At 45.8% G+C, this 19,847-nt stretch overlaps 2 protein-coding genes across 3 annotated transcripts in view; one reads left to right on the forward strand and one right to left on the reverse strand.

Moving 5' to 3' along the window:
- Positions 1-1,091: 1,091 nt before the first annotated feature.
- On the reverse strand, positions 1,092-9,551 carry LOC135307067 (2-epi-5-epi-valiolone synthase-like). The gene is made up of 5 exons (XM_064431739.1): positions 9,379-9,551; positions 6,436-7,069; positions 4,826-5,059; positions 3,923-4,175; positions 1,092-3,302 (listed from the first exon to the last, which is right to left on the reverse strand). Exons 1-5 carry the CDS (start codon positions 9,549-9,551, stop codon positions 3,163-3,165), a joined length of 1,434 nt encoding a protein of 477 aa, XP_064287809.1. The 3' UTR covers positions 1,092-3,162.
- Positions 5,649-19,847, forward strand: part of LOC135308178 (D-threitol dehydrogenase-like) — a 39,811-nt gene continuing 25,612 nt past the window's right edge. Inside the window, exons 1-4 of one of the 2 annotated variants that reach the window (XM_064433024.1) lie at positions 5,649-5,715; positions 15,757-15,916; positions 17,575-17,666; positions 18,679-18,911. In XM_064433024.1, coding sequence (XP_064289094.1) covers positions 15,900-15,916; positions 17,575-17,666; positions 18,679-18,911 — 342 coding nt within the window. In that variant the 5' untranslated portion in view covers positions 5,649-5,715; positions 15,757-15,899. Of the gene's footprint in view, positions 5,716-11,933; positions 12,131-15,756; positions 15,917-17,574; positions 17,667-18,678; positions 18,912-19,847 lie in introns of those variants that run through there. The other variant, XM_064433023.1, reaches the window with a different exon arrangement.

A 19,847-nucleotide genomic window follows, 5' to 3' on the forward strand; every position in this document is an offset into this window, starting at 1 on the left:
TCCCTGCTGAAAAGCAGTTTGTAGAGCAGGTTGTTGCAAAAGAAATTGCTTCAGCACTTGTAAATAATAAAATAATTTTTGATTCTCTGACCACTAAAGTAATTTTGTTCAAACAAATCCATGAAGAACTTGCTCTGTAAGGACCCAGCTGGGACTTTCTGCTGTTCTCTTTGGAGAAATGCATCATAAGAGAATAAGCAGAGATCTTAGGTCTAATATAATAGTTCTGTTTGAAAAAGCAGGAACTAAATCAATGCTGAATAAATGGAAAAGAATTAAATTCATGCTAGACATTAAAAAAATGCACCTCAAACAATGAGGGGTATTTTAAAAAGTCACTGTTTTATTAATAATACTTTCCACCCATTTCCCTTGATCTTTTGATGACAAGCCTGGCAAAGGCACTTTTTATCAGACACTGAAGCAATTTTGCTGCTGTCATGTGCCTTTCTTGATACACACATATTAGTCACGCAGCCGTTTTATGTTCTTTAGCATATTTTAATATATAATTAAAAATGTGCCTGTCTGCTACCAAGCAACCGAGCACGTCAGGGGCTGATTGTGTTCTGTCACCCACAGCAGAAGTGAGGGCAAAAAATAATAATAATCATGTGTTCACTTTTCAGTCCTAATTGTGCTTCAGCTCCTTGGATGTGTTGCCACAGACACAACCACTGGCTTCTGAAGGCAGAGGCAAAGCCAACATGGGGGAATGGCTGGCAGGTGACCCACAGCTAGGTCACTGTCACCAATAGCACATTGCGCCTGGATGCTGGGCTTTTATTGTGATTCTGTGACTCTTTTTAGTTCAGTTCATCTCGACCCAGCTAAGCTGCACCTTGGCTTTCCCTGGAAATGAAGTTCCAAATGCCTCTGGGCTCCTGACAGTCTCTCCCAGGACATTTAAAATAAGCAGCTCCAGATGATGTTTGTATTGTACCTCCATGGATGTAGATGGGAGCAGGACACTGTGCTGCAGGACACTAACTTGGGCAGGTGATAATCCTCTGCTTCATTCATTTCTAGGTTATCTGTGTGAAAAATGGCCCACAGAGCTGCTGGAGAGGAGGAGGACCGTTTGTGAGAGTGCCCAGGTGATCATTGTAAGCACAACATTAAATGGCTCTCAGCACCTTTGCCCCTCAGACTGCTGTCCCCGAGGCTCTGTGATGCTCCCCAAAAGTTGGGGTCACAGGATATTTCAGGTTGGAAGAGACCACAGTGGGTCACCTGGCCCAACCTCCCTGCTTGATCAGGGTCATCCCAGAGCACAGGATTGTGCCCAGACAGTTCTGGAATATCCCCAGTGAGGGAGACTCCACACCCTCTCTGGACAGTCTGTTCCAGTGCACAGTCACTGCACAACAAAGTTCTTCACATTCAGGTGGAACTTTCTCAGCATCAGTTTCTGCCTGTGTCCTCTTGCCCCGTTGCTGGGCACACTGAGCAGAGCCTGGTCCATGCTCTGTCTCCTCCTTTCAGACACTCATGGGCCCTCACCTGCTCTCCTGCCTGTTCTGTCAGAGCTGGTGGATCCCTGAGAGAAGCAGTGATGCTCTCCCCACACGCTGGCTGCTGTCAGTAACCCACTGAATGAGCCTGTGTTTGATGCTCTGGAAAAAGGAGACAAGTTCACTGATATCCTTAGCCCCAGCTTATTTAACTCTGGGAATTATGGGTTTATTTTTAAGAAGCTGTGGCTCTGAGGATATGCTCTAAAGCTCCTTGGTAAGATGGTACCATCTGTGTGAAACCCTGTCCTGAAACTGGAGGGATGCACTGCTCTAGAGAAGGCTGGGCAGGGCTTTCTGTGTAGTTTTAAGCACCTCTTCTCCAGGATCAAGAGGAAAAGGGATTTATTATACCAGATCTATGCCACACTTCTCCAGTCTGTGTCTCTCAAGCACATGCAAAGGTACTCAGGCATGCACTGTGGGCAGCAATGTAATCATTAGTTCAAAAGTTTTTCATTTTAGTAGCTTTTATTACTTCAGCAAAACAGAAGCCAGCACGTCAGCACAAACTGGTGTGGGACAAAAACACCGGGGGAAAAATCAAATAATGTTGTAAATAATTCAAAGGCTGTTTGTTGATTGCAATTTCTTTGATTGGACCTCCAGGGAGAAGGATGGCATTACTTTTACATTTTTCACCACAAGCATCCATTTTATAATCTGCTCTGAGTCTGCCAGGATCCTGAGGCATGACGCTGAAGCTGCTTGAAGATGATGAACTTGCTTGGAGTCCTCTAATTTCTCTTGGTTTTCCCCAGCTGGCCTTATCTAACCAGAAAAGGCTGAGATGGGAAAGGAGCCAGGGTCTGACAGGTACGAGGAGCCTGTGGCAGATGTGGGGACACCAGGGAGTTCTGCAATATTGCAGGAGCCCAATTTTGTTTTCAGGCAGCAGTGCTGCAAGCTGTGCCCTGTTTTTCACCCCGGTGGCTTGCAGGGGCTACAAAGTGAAACCACCACAAACATTTGGGCAGCAAGGGGAGACTTGCCAGCAAGTCCTCAGTATCTGGGAGTCCCAAGACAAAGGGCTGCCTTACTGCCAGGAGGCAGCCCCCACATGCTCCACAGCAGCAATATTTACTGATCTGTGACTTGTGATGCTGCCTCTAATCAGAGTGTGTCATTCCCTTATACTGGGTGCAAAGGCTGGCAGATGAGCTTCTTTGTTTTGCTCTTTTGAATGAGGCAAAACAATAAGAACACCAAGAAGAAAAGAATGACCAGTGAAGGTGATAACCTACTTGCAATATTTTATGTGGCATAGAAATTTTGCATGGTGCCATACCATGGTCTATGAGCCAGCTACACCTGCTCATGTCAGGGGTCCAAGCAGAAGCAATGGTGGGACACCAGTGGCAAGGGACATGGCAGTTACCAGCTTGGATTAACTAAATAAATGAGTAATCCTGGTCACTTTCCCTGAAAGAAGACCATTTGCTATGAACTACACTACTGGCACTCTGTGGTTTCATTTGTGAGTGGTCACTCCTTCAGAAATCGTAGATTCCATTCAAACAAAGCAATTGAAAAAGGCAAATCATGTCAGATGCCGATATTCTGCTTGTTCCACACAGCTCTGGAGTGTATGCAGTGCCACAGGTGCTTCTGGATTTATCTTTCTCAAAATAGAGTTCTGCCCACTACCTTACAGTGGCACACAGCTCAGGCTTGGGGCAAGACCATCACCTTGGGTTTGCAGATCTTCCTCCAGCCCCATCTTGCAGTCCTTGACCCACAGCTTGTATGCTCTTTCCATGGTCTCTTCACTGGTGTCATTGAATATGTCTGGAAAATAAGAGTTGTGGTTAATAGGAAATCCAGAGGAGCTTTTCCTGCCTGCAAACACTGACTGTGGCAGAGTTGATCCAGTTTGTGAGAGCCTTTTGTCTTATGTGTGGAGACTGAGCTTCATGGAAATAGTGTGTAAAGGAAAGAGATGGCAGAGATCACAACCATGCATTGCTTCTGAACTAGGGGTTGATTAGCTTTTATTTTTAAATATTGTGAGTATTTAATCCCTCATATTGAACAGATATGATTTAGTTTGCAAATATTATTTCTAGGCACAGAAATAATTAAATTAAAATTAATTAAATTCCTTTTGCCAAGGATATTTAACAGGTATTTTCAAGTATAGCAGAGGACTTATTCTTCTCTCTTTCCCTTGCTGGTTTGTCTGCCAGAGCACTGCATTTCCCTTTGCAAAACGAATTGGTTAACCATAATGCAATCAATTAGACCTCATTCCTTAACGGAGTTCTGGGGCTGGTACACAGGAGGCATCCTGTCTCTCGATGGGTTTACCGAGATGCGAAAAAGAGCGCAAGAAATGCAAGAAATGCCCAGCTGCCAACCGCAGAGCACATTTCCCAGGCTGCCACTGCCTGGGCTCCCTCGGGCCGTACCTGCCACGCCGAGGCCGGTGGGCAGGGGCATCCTCAGCTGTCCCCCGCTGTGCTTGAGGCGCTCCCGCAGGGCTCTCTGGATGAGGGCCCAGCTGCAGCCGCCGTGCCACACCGGCAGCTCCAGGCCCCGCATGCACTGCAGGATCTGCTCCTTCTCCTCGGCGCCCAGCAGCCCGCGCGCGTGGGCCACGTACGTCATGAATGCCATGTCGACGTTCACAGCTTCCCCGTGCATCAGCGACGGCAGAACCCTCTGCAGCACAGCAAAGGTGGGTGGCAGAGCGGGTTTGGGGTGGCAAAGAGGAAACAAGTGGGGTTTATTGCTAAAAGTGTCCCTGCAAATCGACATTTGACTCACTGCGGTTGCTGGATGTTGGCGTCTTGTGATTTATGGGTTGCTAGGATGATCCGCTTTACACGTGATTAATCGCAGCTAAAAGTTCCCATAGGGATCTAGGATCTAATTCTCTCATCTAAATCACTGATAGAGCGCCATGAGATGGAGGGTTGAGCTCTGGGTATTGGATAAGATGTAGGTGTCCCCCCTCATTCCACAATGGCAATTTCTCCCCAGCAATACAGGCTATGGCCTCCGTGCCTTGGTGCTGTTACAGTTTGTGTTGGTGATTTCCAGTGGCTTCACTGCAATCTGGTTTTCTTTGAGCTTCAGTAAGTGCCCAGTAAGAAGCAACAACTGGATTGAGGTCTGAATTAGAAATGAGTGCAGTTGTGGGGGAAACAGGGCAGGAGAAGGAGTCCCTTTGATACCAGGCCGGATTGTTGGGTGAGCTAGCATGTGAAAATCTGGAATTTCAACTCCTTTTCACAAGGTTTTAATGAAGCCTATGGATTTTTTAATTTTGTCTTTGAAGTGGATATTGCAATATAAAGTTTGTCACTCACCATTTCCAGTTCTGGGCTAATAAGGTGGCCAAAATCAACCAGTCTATCCAGGTCATCTTCCCAGAGGTTGGGAGCCAGCTCTTCCAGCATGGTCTCAATGGCAATCCTGGTAGTCTGCAGTGCAGCATCTCCTTGGTGAACAAAGCTGTTGCAAGACTGGAACTTAGTATCCAGTAGGTATTTTCCATGGTTCTTGAGCAGGTCAAACAGCCCTTTGTGTTTCATGAGGGCCATCTGGGACAAAGAAGAGATAATTAAGGATAATTGATCCTTGTATGTGCTGTTGGAAACTTGAGTGTTTCAGTAGATTGGACTGCAATAACATGTTATACACTAGTTCCCCTGCTGCTGGGCAGCTCTGCCCATGCTGGGGTTTGCTACGTGCTCCCATAGCCCAGCAGGTTGTTTGTAATGAACTTTGGTTATTTGTGTGCCTGGAAGGAAACTTGGGACTGGATGGTGGCCCTTCCCAGGACAAGGACTGGGTGGTGGGGACCAGTGGAGCTGCTCTTTGGGCAAAGGAAGGAGGGAAAACACTGCAGTATAGCAAATATGAGGGCTTAGAAGTGATGTCTTGTTAGAAGTACATATTTTTTCCGTCTCTGACTCAGGCATTAGCCCCACCCTGCAGTGGGGAATGGTGACCTGAGGGTTTCACAGTGCCTGCCAGAAACCTCCAGATATCCTGGGGATTTCTCACTGTGCAAGAACTGAAAAGTGCTGTTGATGAACTCATCTCTAATACACTTTAATAGCTTGAAGTCTGCTTTATCAAAAGTTTCCAAAGCTCTCCAGACATAAAAACATTTACTATGCACTTTCCAGGTAATTTTAGAAGTAGAATTTGCCTCGCAGGAGATTGATTGACCACACTCGACATACCCACTGAGGTAGGTGCAAATGATCTTGCAGATTATTAATCCCCAGCATAATGAGCCTCAGATTCTCTGCCAGGAGTTCATTACAGAGTGCTATGGATCAGCCTCAATGGAAAGATGAGGCTTTTCTTCCATGGCTTTGCTGTGTCTCCTGTGAGTTTTTGCTGTTTCTGGCTGTGAGTTTTGGCGTTTCCTCTGCAGGGTTAGCACTGGACACTGAGTGTAAGGGATGTTCTAACAAATTTAGCAGCTGTAAAAAAACTATATATAGACTCAATGATAGTTAAAAGTCCTCATGCACCCTCAATGGCCCACCTTGATTCCTCTAAGTTTTTTATACAATGCCATGGATGCTGCTGGACATTTTACTTTCCAGTACTTAAAAGGTGAAAGAGAGATGAGGACAGACTTTTTAGTAGGGCCTGTTGTGCTAGAACAGGGATAGTGGTTCAAACTGAAAGGACATAGATTCAGGCTAGTTGTGAGGAAGAAATTTTTTACAAGGGGGGTAATGAAACCCTTGAATGAGTTTTCCAGGGACTGGTAGATTCCTGCCCCATTCCTGGAAGCACTTAAGAACATGTTAGGTGGGGCTTTGAGCAACCTGAGCGAGTTAAAGTTATCTCTGCTCATCACAGGGGGATTGGATTTGGTGACCTCAAAAGGTCCCTTCCAACCCAAACCATTGCATGACTTTTCAATTTTGAAAGCTGCAGCTGCAGAAGTTCATACCTTTAAAATTTCCCCGAGGCCGTTGGAGATGTGTCGCCGAGGGATGCTCTGCAGGAAGGATCTGTCCAGGAAACTCGCCACGGGTGGCGTGTAGCCCCCGAGCTTGTTCTTACACTGCAGAAAGTTCACCCCGTTCTTGGCCCCCACGCTGGCATCCACGTAGGAGAGGAGGGTGGTGGGGACCCGAATGTAGGGGGTGCGTCTCCTGTAGAGCGACGCGGCGAGGCCGACGATGTCCAGGCACACGCCCCCGCCGATGGCGATGATGGGCTCCGTCCGCCGGTCCAGGCTGAAGCTCTGGACCTCGTGCAAGATGTTCAGCACCAAGTCCATGGATTTTGTCTCCTCGGTGGTCGGCAGGGCGAGGATTTTGTGCTGGACGTTGTTCTGCTCGAAGTATTCTCTGACTTTGGAGCCGTAAAGTTTGTCAACGACTTCGTCTATGACGATGAAGCGCCGCAGTTTCCTCTTGCTGGCCGTGGCCAGCTCTGTCTGCTGGGGGTCAGTGATGTGGCCCCAGAGCAGAGTGGTGTTAGAGGGTTCCAGGATGTTGTATGTTTCTACCACTTTGTAGCAAAAATAGATGGGAGCTTCAACGATCCAGGAAATCCCACCTTCCGAGATGCATTCACCTCTGGCAAGGAACAGAAAACATGGTTTGAAATCACTGTATTCCTAGTTTGACCTTTGCATGTCTGAGCTGGTTTAAGGATGTAGCTGGGAGTTGAAGAATGTGGAGTATCCTGCCTGTGCACTGCAGAAACATGGGGATGTGAGGGTGGGACACCCCCTGGGTATCAGGGCTCAGCAATTTTATTCATGGAGAAGCTCTCCAAAGTCTTAATGAAGAGTTATATGTCTGAATTTCTACACAGCATTAAAAAGATACAGTCCAGAAGGGCTGGGGCATGTTTTTCATGCTAGAAGTTGAAATCTTGTAAAGAATGAGCCAGCCCAATCATCTCAGCTTTCAGAAAGGGAGTGGGGAAGAGAAGAGATTGCCAAAATTTTCCACATTTATGGAAGGAGCATCATCTGATGGTGTATCTGGGTGGTAGGAGTTAATTTATTTCTGTCTATCTATACACAGACACACATCTCCATTCAGACCGCTGTTTCTACAATGTTTTAGTTGAACTAGCAGATCTCTACCTCTAAATAGGTGTGATAGAAATAGGAAATGCTCCTGGAGAGAGAAAGAAAATGGTTTGGGGGTTGGGAAACATTTCCACATTGGAGTTTTCAAGGGTAAATAAAAGCCAAAATTAGTTATCTATCTAAACTAATGAAAAACATAGCCCTACAACTCCTTCTTTCTGTGGGATGGGAAAGTAGGGAAAAAACAAGTTTGGAATAAAAAAAAAAAAAAAAAAAAAAAAAAAAAAAAAAAAACAGGCAGAAGGAAACAGGAAAAGGAATTTTATGTAAGACTGTTTTTTGAGCTGCATTTTGGTAAAAAATGACTTTCTGTGATATTCATTGGATAATCAGATTTCTCTACATGCCCAATTTCTTTTCACATGCCTGAACATTCACTTAGAGGTCAAAATAGATGCTTCTCTGCTTTCTTTACCAAATTGTTTCTAAGTCTTGAACTCTTAAAGACTCTAAGCCCTTAAACTCCATAGCTGTTAAAGAAAACCAGTGAAGATTTACACCTTCCAGAAAATTTCTTCCGGGCTTTTCAAATATGGTATCAGAAAAAGCATTGTTGCGTACATTTCAATGTAACATCCTATAGCTGTACTTAACTCCATGTGCATTCATCTCTGGTGTGTGACCCTTCTAAGAGACAGGATGGTTTGGAATATTTCTTGGTGGAATCAGCTTTGGGTGCTGGATGTTACAACCAGTACCCATTGCAACCCCTCTGCTCTGTGAAAATCATAGGGAATTTGGGGCTGAACATGCCCTTGTGGGAGCATATGCCAGCTGAGGATTTTTCTATGTGTTTTTGGGCCCTAGATTCATCCTTCTATTAACTGAGGTCCATCGGGCTGTTTCTGGGTCTGCCAGAGTCCTACTCTACCTGCTGCAGCTCTGCCTGGGTGATGCTCGTGTCACTGCCAGCGCTGGTGAAGGTCCCTCTGACCTGGCTGACAAAAGGGTTAGACTTGTGCCATTAAAATCTGAGCATGACAAAGTCTGGAAAACTTCTGACATGCAGAAGAGAGCCGTATTAAAAAAGATCTGCATCATGAATGGAGCTCCATGTGCTTGTGAAAAGGAGCATCCTGTAATTAAAAGATAATTAGCTGGAGAGATGTACTATCAGCAAAGAGCTGTGTGTATCCCTGGGGGAAAGTTTTGTCTTTGCTCTATCTGAAGCAGCATTAGGTGACTTCTGGAGTTTGAGGGATGTGTTAGGGGTTTTGCTCCTGTCAGTGACAGTTTATTTTTCCCACCTACCCATTTCATTTGTCTGCAACCACCTCTATAAACCCATCTGTCTCCCATGCCTTGGCGTGAGATTTTGCGCGCACACAGATTGAATTTTCACAGAACTGGAGAAAATGAGCCCAAGTACAGCACACAGATGTCCCTGCGTAAGCTTTTCAGAAGTTTAAAGAAAATTCCTGTCTACAAAAATGGAGGCTATTGATAAAATTCCCTCTGTAACTCTGAGCTGTGTCAAGGAGCGCTGCAACCGCTCGTGGTGCCATACTACCCATGTTCCAAAGCCATGTTCACAGGTTTGTACACATAGGTCAGGTTGGACAGGGCTTGGAGCACCCTGGTCTAGTGGAAGGTGTCCCTGCCCATCTCAGGGGTTTGGATTAGACGACCTTCAAAGATCCCTTCCAGCCTGAACTATTCTATAATGCTGTAACTCTGTCATTGCGTGTTGAAGCCGCCATGGCACCCAAGAGGGTTTTTCCATCCCACCAAGAAGACAGCCCAGTTTGGCCAGCCAGAGCAACACAGGCCCCATCCTTTACTCACATTGTTGCCTCAGAGAGAGTGACCTCGTCCTCGTCATTGGAAAGGACTTCTCCCTTCTTGATGCGGCTCCACGTGCTCTTGATTCTCACCAGCTGGAAATCCGTCTGCTGGGGCTCCTGGGGCATGGTGGCTCCTGGGACTGCTGCAGCACACGCCTCCTCTGTCACCAGCATGCTTCCAGAAGGTGAAATCTCCCTACCCAGAGATCTCCCATCACTGGGTGCCTTTCAGGTGCTTTTTAAAGGCTGCAGGGTGACCAGGCATCAGGAGGGGAGGTCTCGTCTCCATGTGAGAGACTAATTACAAAACTGAGATTACCTAATCTGGGATGCATGTTAGGGGTGGCAGGAATGTTTGAAGACACGTGCGACTACCAGGATGGGGTTGTGTAATCAGCTGCTTTTATAATGCTTAAGATGTACAACAGAAGTGCATACATTTACTTCCAACATGATGCCCTACAGCAAATTTAAAGTTATGAAAGGCAGTTTGTGTGATTCTTCACATCATTCAGGAATCTCCTTTGCTGAGCAGAGCCTCTGATCTGGCTGCAGCTCTATGCTGCTCTTATGGGATGAGACAGGAGCAGAAGCATGGGGATCAATGCCAGCTGGTTAAACCTCTTTTGAGTTCACATTCCTGGGATTTTCTTGAATTGAGGAACAAAACCATATATATAATGGATATTTTAGCTTTTATGGTGGGTTTAAAAAATTATCAGAGAGCGTTTATCTCCTGAAGGGCTGTTTGGGACATGAGCTGGGTTTTGATCCCCACGTGACTGGGGGATGCACAATTCACTTTTCCATGTGATCTTCCAGCTGGGGCTTTTGGAGGGCCTCAGGCTCAGGTTGCCACACAAAGTATTCCCTTGGCACTCAGCTCTGTGTGCTGAGCAGAGGAAGATCTTCCTTTGATTTCACCAGTAGTGCCTGAAGGCACAAACCTGTCTTTGCCACCTTCTCAGCCGTGTTTCTGAAAGCTGTCCTTGTTCAGAAACAAAGATCAAGAAAACCAAAATCAGATGCAAAAGCAGAGAGGGGAAAAAATGGGTCTTAAAGAACCCATTGGACAACTCTGTGTCATTGCTTTGAAGGCTTAATTGCAGCCAAACTCACTTTGGAACCTTCATCTATCTCAAAATTAATATTGAGAAAGAGCTGCAAGAAAAATCTCCAAAGCCATGTAGCCCTGCTCCAAGAAGCGCCTAACTCCTGACTCCAGTCCTCACTGCTGGCTTCATCTCCAGATGGCAAAGTGCTTTTTAAAGAGGACAGGCTGTTAACCCCATTTTGTAGAAGAAGAAAATAGAGTCTCAGAAGTGAAACAACTTTCCCAAAGTCACCTTAAAGCTAGTGTGTGTGAATTAGATGTCACACTAAAGCTCGTAGCCTGTTTACCAAATACTCGTCTGAAATTTTAACTCCCAATCTAAACACAATTTTTATTGCTTTCTGCAGGAACTGCAATTCTAATGCAGTTTGTTGTTTACTAAGTCATAAAATAGAACAATCTTAGGTATGCCAGGAGGTCTGGTTTATTAATCTTGTTTATTTGTTTTAATTAATAACAATACAGTCAGCTTTGAGACTTCTTTTATTTGCTTTTCTTTTACTCCTTCATCGTGTGTATTTGCTTATTTTCTATTTATACTTCCCTATTTTATTCTGAGGACACTGAGATATCTTCTGTTACATTTGAGAAGCTGACAAATTAACTTTCCACAATCCAGCTGCTTGCCAGCACCAATGACTGCCATGTCTCTTTACTTCCATCCTACAGAGGGGCTGCCAAGAGTCAGGGGCAGTGAGGGGCAATGTGAGCTCCCCCAGCCTGTTCACCTCCCCTGCCCAGCCCTGGCTCTCTCTGCACACTTTGCAGGTGCATTGAGTCTGTCCTTGAGTGAATGAGCCCAGGGTGATATCCCCCAGAGGTGGCAGATGCTGTTTTGGTTATGGGGCAGTCCATATTTCCTCATTACCTTCAGTTGTGTTTCAACTGAATGAAGAGGAGATGGCCAGCCCAGCTCAGCTCCATCACACGCTCTTTAAGGACTTTGCTTTAATTCCTCACCAGCCCCAGATCTGCTGCAGGCCACCACAGGCTTTGGGATACCTGGGATGTTCCCACTGCTTGCTCCTGATGCCTCCCTCAGCCAGTCCATTCCTGGGACCCTTTCTTGGGGCACAGACCAACTGGTACCAGCCCCAGCCTGTGCAGAAACTTGGCCCCCAGACCAGGGGCTACTCCAATGTGTGGCTGTACTGTGGTGACCTTGTGGCTAAGGACCACTTGTAGACAATCTGGGGTTCAGAGTCCTGGGGCATTTTTGGCCCCATACCTGGTGGTTTAGCCGGGGCATGTCTGTGATATGTAACTAGAAGGTTATGAAACTGCCAATTACTTTCTTGAGAGCCAGCAGCTTCCCAAGGTCAGGATGTGAACTTGCTCTTATGTAAAGCAGAGGCACTGAAAGTCGGCTCTTTTGTTGTGCCTTTCTCATGTCAGATGCTGTTGGATCTCACCTGCTGCTTGTGCTCTGGGTGGGACAGGAGGGTGCAGCCCCAGCCTGGAGCCATCCTTCCCAGGCAGCCTCTCCCCAGGGCTGGAGCTGTGCCCTGGTGATTGAGGGAGGAGACTTTGTCCCCTCACCAGGCACCCAAGCACCAACCTCCTGCTCTGCAGAGGCAGCAAACCCACCACAGCATCCTCTGAGGCCAGGGGACAAGAAGGAACATGAATAACCCTTCAGGTAAACTCCCTGTGTGGGGTGGGGAGCTCTGGGAGAGCGGTGTGACAGCAGGGACACCGTGTGATGCCCTGGTCCTGGGTCCCCACCTGCCCCATGGAGAGGGTACCTGCAGGCTCTGTGGCTTGGCAGCAAGGAGCAGAGGGTGGGTTTGTCAGGGAGAGGCTCAGCACAGGAACTGGGTTTGCAGGAACCAGGACTGGAAGGAGTGGGACAGTCCCAGGAGAAAGGAATGGTGGGGTGGTGGATGCTTGCAATGTCAAGAGAGCTTTGGCTGTGAATAATTTCTGATGGGTTGTCATGCTTGTTTTAGAAATAATTTCTCTCCCTAATGGAGCTCTGGGGAGATTCAGCTTTTCAACTTATTTTCTAGCAGTAGAACCTGTACCTGTAGAAAATGCATCAGCTAGTGTACATTTTCCTTGCATTCCCCTGAATTTCAGTCAGAGTTCAGATCACTGGTTCATGCCATGAGCAGCAGCATCCTCTGGCTGCTTCCTCAAGCACCCACTCCATCCCTAAGCTGCTGCCTGTCCCCAGGCCATCACTGCTGCTTTGCTGCAGGCTCTGGCACTGTGGATGCTGAGGCTAAGGCTGGGCAGGCTGAGCTCTGCTGGGACATGCTCCCTGCAATGTCTGATGGTCACTCTGCTTTTGGCCACGCTGCCCACCCATCCCTGTCCCACAAGGGCCATGACAAACCCTGTGCTGGGACATTATACACCAAGGCAAAGAGCTGAGGGTTGGGATAAGCTGCTGTCAGTGCCTGAGGTGCCTTGGTGAATATGATGGCTGGAGCTGTTGGGGATGGTTTTGGCAGACTGAATTTCCAAGTGCTTAGCACTGAGCAGCTCCTGCCAAAGGGCTTGGCACAGGAGCACCAAACAGTCTGGCAGCAAAGAGTTCAGGTGGATCAGGTTCAGTGCTCGGCCCTGGCTGGGGAGGGGGGCTCTTTGGAAGGCATTGCTGGGGCTGCAAAACAGATCCAGAGCCTGGAAGGTGAAATGAGGATAGCCCTAAAATGGGAACCAAAGATTTGTTCTTTTTGGTCTCGTGTTTTTGCTTTGTTTTTGCCAAATCCAGATTGTCCTCTTGTCTCTGTGCCTCGTTCAGGGTGTCCCCCTGCAAACAATGAAGTGTTCTCCTCTTTTTCCTACCTAAAAAGTGCCATCTGAGCACAAACTGCAGAGTTTAATTGTGATTCTGGAGCAGCAGGTCCCTCCATGGCACTGCACTGCCTGTCTGCTCAGGGGACACTGAAATCCCACATGTACAACCTTGCAATCCTGACTTTGGTCTGAATCAAAAGTTCCTGATTTCAGACAGAGTAGAAGCTGCAATTTATTGTTCAGCTTAGTTGTAAAGCAGGGTGGCTGTGCTCTCAGCACCTGCCCAGAAAGATGCTGGGAATCATTCTGTTATCAAGAATGATCCATTTTAAGAATTGCCACCTTTTCTTTCTTTATGAAGCTGCTGGAGACTTAAAGCAGCCCTTTCCTGCTCTTTCATGGAAGGGCTATTTTCAGCATTTTCTTCCTCTGAGTGAGCTGTTTTTCTTTTCTCCTATTGATGATAATGTACAACTAGATGGGAAATGGAAAGAGATGTCTGTGCATACAGATCCATAGGGACACAGTCAGGAAATCTGATTTAGTGCTTAATATACTCCAGCAGTTTTTCTGGGATTGTGTAGAGCTCTGCATTGAAATGAAACACTTTTTCCTGGAATAACCTTAAAAAAAAAAGTAGTTACATAAAATTTAGTTCACCTTAGTGCTCAGGGCCTTGGGCCGGGCAGCCAGCCCTGAGCTCTGCTCTGACTTGTCTGGTGCTTGCATAAATGAGGGCAATTCTGACCTCTGCTGTTGGCCCAAAGCATCACCAAGCTGCACAAAATGCAGCACTCCCTGCAAAGGTTGTGTAAGCTTGGATGGAGGGCTGCCCCTGGCATGCCCTGCCTGCACCCCCTCCCTGCAGCACCTCTTGGCTCTCATGTTTGGTGTTATAACACAGCTTACAAAACAGCTGAGGGTAAGTCTTGTTTCCTCCCCTTTGTGTGACAGGCAATCCCTGTCTGTTACTTATCCAGAAGCAGAACATGATGATTACTGAAAGCCTACATGGATTATAAACATGTTTTTACCCCTAAATTAGCAAAAAGTGCTTGGCAGGGAGGATGAGCAGATCCTAACCTCCAGCACTCTCCAGCTGAGCAGTGGGAGCCCAGGGATGCTTCCTCTTGTAGTGGTGGAAATGCTGCAAGAAGAGTTTGTGTCCTCTTCACTGGAAGTGCAGCTGGGCTGAGGTCAGCAGCCAGCATGGTTTGGGAAAATTCCTGCAGCTGCAATTATTTATAAAACTGCTGGAACAGATAAAACCTGCCCCTGACAGTTAGAGATTGGGATGAGATGAAATCATGGCGTTGTATCACAGACTCTGGTTTGAAATGGGCTGGTTTGACAAGATCTTAAAACCCATCACACTCCATCTCCCTGCCATGGCAGGGACACCTTCCACTGTCCCAGGCTGCTCCAAGCCCTCTCCAGCCTGGCCTTGGACACTTCCAGGGATCCAGGGGCAGCCCCAGCTGCTCTGGGCACCCTGTGCCAGGGTCTCATCACCCTCTCAGAGTAGAATTTCTCCCTAATAGCTAACCTAAACCTATCTCTTTCTGTCTTAAGCCATTCCCCTTGTCCTGTCACCACATGCCTTGCAAATGGTCTCTCTTCATCCTTCTTGCAGGCTCCCTTCAGGTACTGTAATGCTTTTTTACAGAAGTAGATGTCCTTTTTTCACTCACTCCATGTAGTTCTCTGCAGCCTTTCTATCCCAGGCAATAAAACCCTGCCAGGGGCACTCTGCTCCACCCCAGCCTCTTGGCCTGTGTCTCACAGGTGCTTTCATAACCCAGCACGTGCTCTCACACTGGAGGAGTGGGGGAGTTCCTCTGGGCCTTGCCTCGCCCTGTGGGGCCACAGCTTGCTGAGATCCATGGTGGATTGCTGCCATAAAGGTTTTCAGGGATCTCAGGGCAGGTTCAGTGCCATGGGCAGCACTGATTTGGCTCCCAGAGCAAGGTGATCTGGATCTTGGAGAGGTTTCCACATTTCAGAAATGATGACGTGTGGTGCACAGCAGCCTCCCTGGCACAGACACAGATTGGGGACACTTGTGCATCCCACTGACACAAAAATCCTCCTTTTTACAAAGCTTCACCCACTGCCTGCATCTCCTGCCTGGTTTGGCAAGACCAGTTTTGGAAAGCATTCTCTTTCCTTCAAGGAAAATTGGACCTGGAGGAGCAAGGTTTATATGCAGTCCTTGGTGTTTGATGTTTGTATTGGATGTTTGATGTTTGTTTTGTCTTTAAAAACAAAATTCATGTGTTTAAAACATTCTTATTCTTGATCAGCTCTGAGGGGAAAAAGGGAGAATGCATGCAGCAAAAATCTGTCAGAAGTATAGGACGTTTTTAGTTTGCAAAGGTTTTTGTGATTGTTTTCATAGCCCATCAAACCCCTATATTTTGTATTTAAAAAAAGCAGCCCTGTGCTTATGTACTTTAAACTCCACTTCCACTGATTGAGCAGTTACAAAATCATTATTCTCCCTTTTAATTTCCATTTCAGAAACTCCGGCTGGGCACATTGCTGAGAACCTTCTCAAAGCCAAAGAAATAGCCCTCAATGACCCTCATGTACCTGAACAGCTCAGGAATTACTTACAAAAAGCTCTTGATGTTGCTCTTGGACTAGACCCTTACCTGGATGCAATGGCAGCTTCCCAGAGGTACAGATTCTCCTTTGTAGCCTGGTGCTTTTGTCTGTGATGGGATGAATATCTTGTTAGATTTTCTGTCCAGAACATGCCAGAGATGTGGGGGACAGCAGCAGGAAGTGGAATGAGACTTAAGTGCACCCAAACATGTAGCAAAGTGTGCATGGATGTGTGTGTGAGCCCACAGCCTGCAGGAAAGGAAGTGAGAACAAAAAGCTTTAAGTGTAAATTTTTGGAGATATTCTCCCAACTGATTGCTGGCTGTCAGTGTCTGAGTTGGAGCAATCCCTGGGGAACACCAACCTCCACACTGTGCTTGCTGGAAGGCTCAGAGAGTGAGCCCCTGGATCCAGCTGGTGCTGGGATAAATAAAGAGTGAGGAAAACCTGCACCTCTGGATCCACCCTCTAATAACAGCCTTTATGTGTGGCTTTTATCTCCAAGCACTCAACAAACATTAATTAATCTGCTAACTAAATTACTCTGGTAACTAAACTAATTAATTAAACTAATTTAAGGTATCATTAATTCAGAAGTCCAACTGATACCCTCATTATTCTTTTTTGAGCTACATTATATTACCCAGCCGTGTGGGGTCTGCTAAACAATTCCCATTTATCAGTGTACATTTTGATATGTGGAAAAAGCCAGTTCTGTCTAAAATTGACAATGTGTAAACTGTTCCAGGCTGTGGATTATGGGAACGCTGAGCCTTCTCTCTGTTGCTGAAATAATAGCTGATAGTTGTTTGACTTACACTTGCTGTAGGATAATAGCTATACATTATCTTATTAAAGTTGTTAAAGCATTTGTGAGGGGCAGAAAAGAGGTTATATGAAATGTTCTACTCTTTAAGTCTTGGATTATCTGACTGTGGCTGACACGGGTTATGAATTCTTTCTCATTTTACTGAGGAGTGGAGGGGGGCAGCTGGAGGAAAAAAATCCACTGAAATGGCTCCAAATTCTGGCCCAAAGAACGATCACCATCCATTTCAGGTGGTTACTTTCTTCACATAGGGTAATCTAACCTGTCTGGAGGCTATGGGCTGCTTCCAGTCCTCTATTGCCTTCCCTATGTAATAGGTAACATCTCACTTCATCCAGAGTCATTGTCACAGGCCTGACTTCTGTGAAATAGCATCTGGAGGCACCCTGCTTTCTGAGCACTTTGTGAGGAAAACCATTTTTTTTCCCCCTGTCTTATTAAAAAAAATTAGATTTTATATATTTTCCCCTGTTCTGCAAAGAAACCTTATTTTTGGCTGGAACAAAACTAATAATTGTAGAACTGAACAAAACCTGGCCAGGGTAAATGGAGTAAATCACTCCAAAGCTGCAGATAGATAGAAATCTGTCTGGGACCAGCTGAAAATGGGAAAGGTTTGGGGTTGAACAGTGGGGAATTCTTTCCTTTAGTCTCATGTTCCCTCCTTCCCAAGCTCCTATGACTGGGGTGGCTGCCAGCACTGAGATGTGCATATTGCCAAACTAGGTTCTCTTAGGACTGGAATTTAGGATACTTGTGATGCTTCTGGGCTAATTTTTCATGGTCATACACAGATGGAGGTTTTCCAGGAGTTCCCTCTTGGTTGCTGCTTTTTATGCTGGATGCTCAGATTTTGGTTATTATCATAATATCAAAATGTCTTTTTTTTTTTCCCCCCCCAGAAAATCTTCACCTGAGCCCATCCCGGGGGATGCTGAAGGAGTTGAAAGCAGAGTCAGGCTGCAGGAAACATGTGCCTCTGGCTCTTTGAATGGCAAGTTGCTCAGCCATGAGGGTGAAAATGCACCAGATTGGTGTAAAGGCTCTCACTGAAGTTGAAGTTATCATCCTCTACTTTGTCTTGAGTAGTGAGGATGAATGCCATAGGAATACTCATAAAATGTGGGAAATTACTTATAAGAAATAGATGAGCTTCCTGTGGGCTTTGATCTTCTCTGTCATGAGTTTTCCTGTACCCTGCCTTCCATGCCCTTGTATTTGCTCACACGTGCCCACACACAAGTCCTTTAATTCCCAGTGCCAGCCCCATCCCTCAGTGAACAGCCAAGAGATCATCACCTTCCTGGAAGGGAAAGGGATGGAAAAGTGCTTCTGATTTGGGTTTGGGATGTCTGATAGGGGTTTATATGCTTTTTGTGGTGAAGGTGGCTATGGCCAGGCACCTTTACAAGCAGAAATACCCAGGCTTGTATCCTCTTATAAAGCGTATTACACTAAATCTATTCCCAGATTCATTCTTCCCAGATGTTCTCATCTTTGGAGTAATACATCATCCCAGTGAAGTACTCTTATAATCTATTACACTAATACATTGTTCGAAGGACACCACTGATGATAAATTTCTTAAATGATGGTGCTGTCTAGGGATAATGACTCTAAGAGCAAATGCAAGGTAATGTAGTGATTTTTTTTTTTTTTTTAATGCTGGATTCCAGAAAGAATATGGAGCCATCTCAAAGCCATTTTCATATGGGGGGAATGTTAAAATATGCAATATTTCAAGCACTATTTAACAAGCACTTGAACAATAGCAGCATTGATGATAAAGGTTCTACATTTAAAATCAGTCCTTTTATTCTGTTGTCTTTTAGCTGCATTTTTAGGTGAAATTTTGTCAGATTCTGTGGTTAAACCTTTATTTGAGAGTGTTTTAAGATTAGAGTTTTTTAATGATCACTTAAAAGGCACATCTACTTTTCACTGTGAACAAAGTAGAGTCTTTCTCATGGTTTTAATTTCAAATTTTCATTCTTGTCTTTCCGCAGGCCAAATTTTTAGGATGTTTGTCCACATGATCAGAGCCAGGAAGATTTTATTAATTGACAAGCTTAAAGGTTGCAGTATCCTTGCTATTGCAGAGGAATTGCCAGACAATGGCAAAATCTTTGCCTGTGCAGAAGAGCCGTACCTCGGAGTGAACAGCCAGGAGGCATTTGATTATTCCTCAGATGGCAAAAAGATAAGCATGCGAGTGGGACCAGTGGCAGACACCTTGGAGGTAAAATCAGCTGGAAAGGGAGTTTGGGAGCTCTTGTGAAGAGCACGTTAAAGAATTTCAGGCAGGTCTTATTCCCTGCCCCCACGATGCTGGGTGGTGGCTCTGGTTTGCTTGAACACACTCTTGCACCAAGGTTATTTCTTATTTCCAGTGTGTGCTGGGGCAGCTCTGTCACACAAGACAGTTTTTCTCCCTTTGAACTAAAATCCCGCAGCTTTTTGATCAGAGGAATCACAGGCTCTCAATGTAGGTCAGTAGGCTTCAATGGCAGTTTAACTCAACAAGGGTTGGCTTTGTTTTGGGTCCCTAATTCCAAATATTACAAACAGGAAGAATGGATCTGTACCCTGCTGAGCCAATGTTTGAGAAGGACAGCTTTCTCCCAATGTTCACAAGAGCTAGGAAACTCCTGGAGAAGTTTGTAATTCTGCCAAAACCTCCCACTATTTTTCCCTGCAGCAAACTCTTAGATGAATTAGACCCCACTTTCTCACTTCCAGAGCAAAGTGATTAGCCTCAGACAAATAATGCCTTAGCTGGACTTGTTTCATTCTGACTGGTGACTTTGTCCCAAGACAGAGAAATCTTCTGATTGCTGGCAGCTCACATTTAATTCCAGTTTATGGATCTCCAGGAGGCTGCTGCAGGTCCAGCATGAGACAGGTGGTGCCCATACCAGGTTCATTAAAAAGCCTTTCTATTATTAATACAAATCAATTTGATCTGATTTCACTTTCAATCAGGATGTGTCAGTGTGAGCTTGATTGTAACTTTATTTGCATTAGCAGGCACCATATTTATTTCTGAAATGAAATGGCCAGGAGCTTTCTGACCTCTGGTTTTCATGACCTCCAAGTTTGATAAGAAAGAAACAAAGAGCTTTGCAAGTATATGAAAAAACCGAAATGTTACAGATCACCTGCAATGTGCAGCATT

The sequence above is a fragment of the Passer domesticus genome, chromosome 9 (genome assembly GCF_036417665.1).
Source record: "Passer domesticus isolate bPasDom1 chromosome 9, bPasDom1.hap1, whole genome shotgun sequence".
Taxonomy (NCBI): Eukaryota; Metazoa; Chordata; class Aves; order Passeriformes; family Passeridae; genus Passer; species Passer domesticus.